The sequence below is a fragment of the Mangifera indica genome, unplaced genomic scaffold (genome assembly GCF_011075055.1).
Source record: "Mangifera indica cultivar Alphonso unplaced genomic scaffold, CATAS_Mindica_2.1 Un_0034, whole genome shotgun sequence".
NCBI classification, from domain to species: Eukaryota; Viridiplantae; Streptophyta; class Magnoliopsida; order Sapindales; family Anacardiaceae; genus Mangifera; species Mangifera indica.
Window position 1 is genome coordinate 84,446 of NW_025401126.1, and position 9,716 is coordinate 94,161.

The 9,716-nt window shown below is 30.1% G+C and overlaps 1 protein-coding gene across 1 annotated transcript; it reads left to right on the forward strand.

Annotated features, from left to right (window-relative positions):
* Positions 1–3,711: 3,711 nt before the first annotated feature.
* On the forward strand, positions 3,712–5,289 carry LOC123206392 (probable xyloglucan galactosyltransferase GT12). The gene has a single exon (XM_044623589.1). It carries the CDS (start codon positions 3,715–3,717, stop codon positions 5,272–5,274), a length of 1,560 nt encoding a protein of 519 aa, XP_044479524.1. The 5' UTR covers positions 3,712–3,714; the 3' UTR covers positions 5,275–5,289.
* The last annotated feature ends 4,427 nt before the right edge of the window (positions 5,290–9,716 follow it).

Sequence of the window (9,716 nt, forward strand, 5' to 3'; positions counted from 1 at the left end):
ATTAAATTTATATCAAATTTATATTATAAATTATTCAATTCTATACATAGAGGCTTTATTTGAAAAAACAGATATCAAATTCAAATTTTACACATCAAAAAACCTTAAGATGGACAAAATTTTAATTTGCCCTTCATATGAAAATTATCAAACAAGCCCTAAAATTATATATAATCGCATTCTACCCCCTAATTCCAACAACACGAAATCGCGTGGTGGATAACTCTGAAAAATCGCATTTTGCCCCCACCACACGAATTCGCATGTCAACCACACGAATTCGGAGGGTTGACTGTAATTTCGCGTGTCAACCAACTTTTCCAATTTATACTCTGCCCCAACACAGGATGAAAAAACGTATTTTCACCCCCAACCACACTATATCGTGTAGTCCACGAAGTTTGAAAAGTGCAAAAAATCACCCCGTCTTCAACAATTCTCACCACACGAATTCGTGTGGTCACTGCGCCATTCGCGTGGTAACTGCCAAATTTGTGTGGCCACATTTCATCTCCCAAACTTCATTTTTCAAACTCCATTTTAACAACAATCAACTCTATACCTAATCTAACACAAAATCCCTAAGATAATTTATCAAAATCACCAAAAAATCAAGCATTTTCTTCCAAAATTTCAAATTGAAACTCTAACGTTAAACACCCAAATTTCACATCAAATCGCTCAAATCATGAATCGAAATGCATAAAGAGATGACAATGGTTGTTTTACTAACCTTTTTGTCCATCTTCGTGGCTAGAAACGTCACAAAAATCGCCAGACGAAATCAGAGTTGCCAAGTGCATGAAAACGTGAATTCAAAATTCCTGTTTTCGTGTGTTTGGCGATGATGCGCGTGGTTATGGCTAATTTTGATTGGAGGGGCATTTTCGTCTCTTCACAATTTTGGGGTAGTTTCGTTTAATGGTAAAATGCAGGGGTAATTTCGTTTTGCCCCCTCATCTTTGGGGCAATTATTTTAATTTCCCATTTTTTTATCCTCAAATAAAATTGTTAGCTAAATCAAAGATCAAATTTTGAATTGTTCTTAAGCTTGAAAAACGATTTTAAACCAGATAGAAGATTTAGTTTGTCATTCAATTATATTTCTAGTTTTTTTAGATATGTTTATTGAATATGATTCTATGAATGAGGGATTCATTGAAATTTTTTTCATAATTTTTTTTTAAATGGGCAATAAATAGAATTTTCATAAAAAAAAATTTGGGTTCAAACCTCTGTTCTGCATGTGAAAACTCAAAAAAATTATTTACCAAAAAACATAAATAGTGTAGATACCGGATTTTCCTAGGCCAAATAAAGTGGGTCTCATATTATTACTATTATCTAATGGCAGATATTAATTACATTATCATAAAAGGAATATAAGTAACTTTTTCATTATACCATATGAATTCTATAGCTGCAAAGATTTATTACCATATATAAAATCTTTGTTAAAAGAGAACAATTTACAAGGAAAGATCTTGTTTCCTTTATAAATAGTATTCTCTTATTAATTACCGTATTTATAAGAAGGATAAATCTCAAATGAATTTCTAGTCATATATGGACTCTTTAGTACTATCCTAATATGAAATAATTTCCACATTCCTATTTTCTTTTTGATATCTTACCTTATACAAATTCTACCATTTTAAAAAGGAAAGAATTCTACAAAAGGAAGATCATATAAGCCACTTATAACCTATATAAGTACTCATGCTCCAAGATTGAATTTTTAATATTCATTTTTAATATATCTTGGACCAATAAAATTATATATATTTATAATAAGTATCAAACTGATTATTAATGATAATGCATTATTGTATAATTGAGTAACTTTTAATTAAAGATAAAAATAACATATAATCACATGATGACACATTATCATGAATATCTAAATCAATACTTATTATAAGTACACATAACATTATTGTATAATATAAGTGCTTGATTTGAGGGGTAATTAATTAAATAAAGTATTTTAGGAAGTTCATAAATTTTAACGAACACTTCATAAATTATAAGGATATGGTCATTAGAATAGGATTAGAGGATTTTACCTTCCATATAAAGCAGATATTGTAGTAAGCACAACCATACTAAATCCATAAATAGAATGAAGACAGGGAAATCTTGGTCAAAAATCACAAATTTCCAAACTAAATTTTGTTGTAAATGGGTGTAAGGCTTAGTATAAAGAGGTAAATGGATGTATCTTTTAGAGTTTGTTGTTGATTGTTAAAAACTATGTTTTACATTTGGGGTATGGATTTTGAAATTCTAATAGATGAATGTTAAAAAACCTGTTGATAGGTGTGATTTGCCCAAAAGCGTGATCACGCCTATTGGGCAAACCATGTTTGTCAACATTGTTCAATGATATTTGACACCAGACATTTTAAGGGGAAAATTAAAATTAATCGTAGGCATAACATGTAGTAAAAGTTATATGATATTTAACTAGATAGTAATATTTATAGGGTAAATTTATATTTTGCACACGAGATAAATTAAAATTTTACTAGTTAAGGGGTTTTTTTTTTTTTTAAAGTAAGGTCTAGATTATTATTATTTTTATTTTTTCCTATAAATCCCTTATTAAATATCATTTAAGCGTGATCAAAGTCTTATCTTATGATCAAGCAATAAGACCCTCACAAGGGGGCTCTTTCCCCTTTAACCCGCACTAGGGGTTTTCACCCCTTGACGACAACCTTATAGTGACTCTTGGTTAGCTTCGAAATGATACCATTTAAATATTATTAGAGTTTACACTTCATCAAAGATGTCTCTTGCCCACCATATCAAAAAGGTTAAATCCATACTTAACTTATTTCACGTGTGTCCCCTACATAGCCTTAACTTAGCATAACTCAGGCAAGTAACGCAACAAATTCAAATGAGGCTTATGCATTTAAAATATTATGCAGTGAAAACTTTTTTGCCAACTTTACTTTAAACGTTGAACTCTAAATTGTCTTTTGTGTCTATCGCACTAAGCTAATACATAGATTTGAAACTCTGACCAAGTTGAGTTAAAGTGCTAAACTATGGATCTTGCTCTACATACATACAACTATACATGTAAATCAATTTAAATACTAATGATGATGATTATTATATAATTGAATAATATTTTATTTTTAATTTAAAATTATTTAATTATATAATAATATATTATCATTGGTAGCCAATTCGATGCTCATTTAAATTGTATATAGTTTTATTGGAAGTTTTTCTAAGCACAAACTATAATTCAAGGATTAAAATATTTAGATCAGTTTGGTCTGAAGTATACAAATTTTTTAATTTGATTTGAGATTTTAACATATTGTTTTTTATTTTAATTTGAAAATTTTCCAAAATTTTCCAAAAAAAGAAAAAAAAATTATTAGGTTCTTGTCGTTAACGAAAATGTTATGTCAAATTTTTGATAATAATTAATTTAAAAAAAAAAAATCAGTCGCCGGTTACGTTTTGTCCACTTGAAGCTGTCGTTGCCGTAATTTAATGGCTTATATAACCAGCTTGCGCATATCTGTCATTCTCGAATGAAACACCATTATCATCAGTTGTTTTTGTTTTCTTTTGAAATGCTCAAGAATAACTTTCTATGATTCTTAAGTCTCTTTCATCCCAATCTCTTCATTGATCCTACAGAAGATTACATTTAACCAGGAACTAAGTAAACAGACTCTTAAAGGGCATATGGAGAAACAAATCGTCGAAAAGTGCCGAAAAAGACTCTGGTTAGTCATCCTTTTTTCCATTGTTTTCAGCTTGGTGTTGTTTTTCCTTGGTGATTTCGCTGTAATCAGTGAAAAAATTGGATCTACAGATTTAGTTATCAACTTTGGTAACAGCATGAGTTCTCAATTAGCTACAGGCAATGTCACAAGGTTTGTTAACAATGAAACAAATCATGATCCATGGAGTAAGGAAGAGATAATGAAAAATATATCTCATCATGTAGCAGATTCATGTATAGGCCAATACATTTATATTCATGATCTTCCAAGCCAATTCAACGTCGACATTCTTAAGAATTGTCGAAAACTTAACAAATGGTTCGATATGTGCCCGCTTATAAGGAACTCGGGTCTTGGTCCTCGAGTGAAGAATCAGAAAGGAATTTTACAAAAAAATGGTTGGTATTCGACCAATCAATTCATGTTAGAAGTAATATTTCATAACAGGATGAAGCAATATAAATGCTTAACGAGTAATTCATCGTTAGCTTCTGCAATTTATGTACCTTTTTATGCTGGTCTTGATGTGGGTCGCTATCTTTGGGATTACAATTCTACTGTGAAAGATTCTTTGGCTATTGAAATGGCGAAGTGGGTCGCAGCAAAACCTGAATGGAAGAGAATGTGGGGTAGAGATCATTTCTTTGTCGCCGGTAGAGTTGCTTGGGATTTTCGAAGAGAAAATGATGCCAATTCAGACTGGGGTAGTAAGCTTATGTGTTTGCCTGAATCTATGAACATGACCATTTTGACAATTGAAACAACTTCGTGGAGCAATGAATTTGCTATACCATACCCCACATATTTTCATCCTTCAAGTGAAAGTAAAGTGCTTCAATGGCAAAACAAAGTGAGAAATACCAAAAGGAACTATTTGTTCTCTTTTGTAGGGGCACCTCGGCCTTATAACGATTCAATTAGAGGTGAGATTATTAGCCAATGTCTAGCCTCAAGGAGACTTTGCAAGCTTCTTGATTGTTCTTCTGATTATAAAGTATGTGACAATCCAGTTGAAGTGATGAAAGTATTTCAAGATTCAGTATTTTGCCTACAGCCACCAGGCGATTCGCCCACTAGGCGATCAACGTTCGATTCAATTCTAGCGGGGTGCATTCCAGTTTTCTTTCACCCGGGTTCCGCTTACGCTCAATATATATGGTATTTACCCAAGAACTACACAAAATATTCAGTGTTTATTCCAGAGAACGGCCCAAGGGATAGGAGAGAAAGTATCAATGATACTTTGCTTAAATTTACTAAAGAAGAAATTTTAAGTATGAGAAATGAGGTAATAGGACTAATTCCAAAAATAGTTTATGGAGATCCGTGGGGGAGTAAGAACAAGGAGTTTGAAGATGCATTTTCCATTGCAGTTAGAGGAGTTCTTAAAAGGGTTGAGGAAGTTACGAAGAAAATGAAAGATGGGAAAGATCCAAGCATCGGATTTGCAGAAGAGAACAGTTGGAAATTAAAATTGTCCGGAACATTTGAAGAGCACAATTTACTTCAATTTTGTTAAGGACAATGTGTACCAGGAGTAATGTTATACACACTCAATTTTAAGTGTTTAATCAAGTATTCAAATTATATATTATCATATAACTAAATATTATTTTATCATCAATTTAAAAATTACATAATTACATGATAATGAAGTACTTAATTAGATACTTAAAATTGGGTACGACTAATTTTATTGGTGTAATAAATAGGGAATTCATAAAGCAAAATATATTTCATATTGCATTTGTAAGTTGCATTAGTTGCTTTATTTTAACCTCCGAACTAAAAGATATTAAATTAAATAAGGTTTTGTGAGAAAATAACAAATTCATCTTCATTGGAGGAAGTAAATATTTCATTAAATTGTTTTCTATACTTTCAAGAATCGAGAAAAATTTGAAGAATTATGGGGGTTAGCTTGATTTGCTCTTACTATGAATAACTCTAATTTTAATTCTAATTTTTCATTAATTCTTCGTTATTACTGTGAATTTTAATTAGAAGTACAATTTCATGTTTGATTTATTAAAATTTTGTTCGAAATTTGTTTGAAAATAGAAGAAATCATGTGTTGAAGGGATGGTATAAGCAATCGTGTCTACCCTGTATTTCTTGATCTTACCCTATTTTTTCTTAAATTCTCAATTTTTGTTGTTAATCCAAATTATAAGTATGATTATTAACCTTGTTTATATGATTTATAGTTAGATTTTGTACAAAACATTAAAAAATCTTGGATAAATTTAAGATAAGAGTAAATTCTCTAATTATTTATAAGATAAGAGTAATTACTCATACTTATTATTCCATCAATTCTATTATTTTATATTGAATTTTAGTTATAAAAAGAGTACTTAACTTTTTATTTAATTCATTTATACATTTAAATAATAGATTGATGTGATTTTGAGTTATATTTTTTGCAAAAGTAGAAGGAACTAAGGGTAAGAGTAATTTGGGCAACGTAAGGGTAGGCATGAGCACTTTCAATGCAAGTTTTTAGACCATTAAGGGTGATTTAAAAATTTATGAAAATATATAGTTTTATTGATGTTTTATAAATTATGCTTATATATATATATATATATATATATATATATATTTATTACCATATGAAATTTGTAGGTTATCTTACATTATTATTGGTAAAATATTATTATATATTCATGTATTTTGACAAATATTGTTATAACCAATTTTGTTTTTCTAATCGCATGAATTTTTTTTTAAATGATTGAATTAGTATATTATGATTAGATACAAAAGGCAATAGATCGATATTTGCAGTTGACAACACTACAATATACGTTGATAGAAGTTAGAGAATGTTGATAATTGAACAAGAAACTATATACAAATTATTGGTTAAGGTTTTGAGCTCTTATTTGGATCAATCTACTATGAAAGTGTATCAACATTATAATGAATAGTGAAAACTCAATCAACAAATTATCTTACGAAATTTAAGATGATCATAATTTTTTATATCTCATAAAATTAGCTTGAAAAATAAAACAAGCAACACCTCTTTATATAACAGTAAGTCGTGGAAAAGAAGGGCAAAAATTCAAGAAAATCATTTTGAGGAATTAAAAACAAATAAAGCTTCCACTTTAGTGAAAGAACAATCACTATTGTTTGTAAACTAATACAAAAATGACATAACCACAATGTGACTTGAATGAAGAAGAAATGTGCAATCTGAAAGTTGATATTGATGATGAAGATCTAAAGGATTTTCTCAATGTAGAGTTTTTTGCAATTGTTAAGGAATGGATTTATGGTCTAAAGGATAAAGTCTCGACTTGGGATGCTTTCAAGTATGTGGTAGAGATGGTGTAACACCCATAAGCAATATTTAGGGTTCAATTAGTCATTTTATAAATGAGGTATGTTTATGTATTGGAAGAAATTGACCAAAGCTAAAAATCTGACTTTTATCCTGATGAACGATTGTACATCAACATCAATTTTTGAATGATTTTATTTAAAGAATCATGTTCCAAGATTTAAGCAACAAATCATTAAGTCATTACTAGTTATCACGCACATCCTTATCCCAAAACGTTAAGTGAGAATTCCAACAAGATTCTAACCACCAAAGAGGAATTTTTTTGACAATCACAGAAGAGGAAAGATTGCACCAAACTTCACTAGTTAGGACTTACAGTAAGTTGGAGCTTGGATTCGATTTTATGTATGTAAAATTCATGTGGTAATGGAATAGGTATTATGATGATGGATTTGTAGTATAAGCTCATGTGGTCACATGGACTACATATTGATTTGGATGTTTATACACATATTAATATCAAATAATGGAAATCAATGCATGAGATGTTAGTTGATTGTTGGACCTGTGTATTTCTTAATATGTTGGTTGAGTAAAGAGGATATTTAATAAAATCTGATAACAGGCTCGTTTAGATATAGGAATAGACAGTATAAGTTCATTATTCCATTGATAAGAATGTTGGATGAATGAGAAATATCTAGGGTTGACTTAGAGACTATACTCTAAGTCGTAACAAGACTATTTGATTCTTTTTATGCTTAATATGTGTTAAAAACACTAAGAAATACAGTCGGTTGAGTTATGTTATGAGAAAATAAGTAAACAGTCATAGAATAACGTTCTAGATGCGTATGCACAATTGTTCCAAAGACAAAAACGACTGTAACATGTATTGTTCATGATTTTTATAACCATGAACTCTCATACAACTATTACGACTAAAATTTTGAAATCTAATAAACAATTATAAAAAGGACACGTACAACCGTCAATGACATGTAGGATAGATTGTGGTGGATGATCATGTGTAAGGGGTGGACAAAGATTCATAAAGATGAAAAGACAATTTTACCCCTAGCATTAGTGTAATCGTGAAGGAGAAGGAAAGGAGTTATTCATGACATGAGATGTATCGTGCAAAGGAAATATATGCTCATACATAGGGACTTAGTTTGGCATAACATGCATGAGGAAATTGTGCATAAGACGACTGTGTATGATTATTCATGAGACACACAACTATGCATTATGTCATAGTTAAATTTGCCCATGAATGAGGAGCTGGTGCATAAGAGAAAGGAATACATGCCCATTAATCTATGAATTACAATCATACATCCAAACAAAACACAAATGAGTGATCACAATTTATACCTAATTGTTTGTTATAATATCTCGAAGAATTGTATGGACACATAGGGTACGCAATAATACCAAGTCATGCCAAAATTAGAGGCATGCTAGTACAAAGTTAGTGCATGGTCAAGCATATAAAAAATGTTGAGCACATGTCCAAAAGTAATGGAAAATTGTTAGCGGAGATGCTCTAAGAGATATTTAGGGACATATATGGTACATGGAAGTACCAAGAGATGCCTAAGAGAGAGAAAGCATGATAATCATGAGCATGTACATGATGGGTGAAAGTTAAAGGTTGAGATAAAATTAAAATAGGCTAGAGAATGTGAAAAATATTTTTGATTTATGATTATGAGAAAATTATTTGAGTTATAAATTAAGGCATGTAAGCTAACGAGTAAAAATATAATTTTCAATTAGATTTTCCAGGCTATATTGTGTCAGTTTGCGAGCCTTTCAATGAAGCTTAACATGACTAGCTTTATTTGTGGGTTGTGCCCAAATTTGTAGATCATGCCAACAAATATAAAATGAGCCATAAAAAACCTTTATGGGTAACTTGAGTAATAAAGAGAGAAACACCCAAGTAAAAGAATATGCATTCAAAATTTACTAAAAATTAATATCAAACTTTCGACTTCCGTAGTTAAGTAATTGTGAGGTTGGTCACTAAATTCTGAGTTCTCTCTTATTTGGTGTAATTAATTTAGATCTAATTAAATTGAAAGAATACCTCTTGAATAGACACAAAATAGGTGATGCCTGAAGTAAGGTTCTTTCTTTAAAAAAAAAAACAGAGAGAAAGGCAAAATCTGTCTTAAACTATTTGGATGGATTTGGTAAATCCAATCATGAATAATTATATTCCCCTCAACAAAATACAACCAGTAAAAGTCTTTTGCGATGAAACCATCTAATTTACAATTTTTAAGAAGGTTTCCAGATATAAGAATTCTAGCTTTTAAGTACATAGTAGAAATCTCTTTCAAACCAGATAAAGTTCCTATAATCAGATGATCTTTATATAACCGAGATGCATTTCGATATAAGTTCAGAGGTAGGAAATTTCAAAATTTATTGATAATTATATCATGGTAATAATAATAATTAAAAAAAACCTAATCAATTCTGAAGTCTGGTATTTCATTCCCAAGTTGATATGACCATGATTCATAAGATTTCATACTTGTATAAGAGTTGATTTTTTATGTAATTTATTTTGTATAATAAATTGAATTGGTTAGGCACGGACAACTGAAAAAGGATATAAAGTTATAATCTTTTATAATTCGTGACGCATCTTC

Bases quoted from the DNA above. Each gene is read 5' to 3' on its own strand.
- LOC123206392 (XM_044623589.1), top strand. From the start codon at position 3,715: ATGGAGAAACAAATCGTCGAAAAGTGCCGAAAAAGACTCTGGTTAGTC.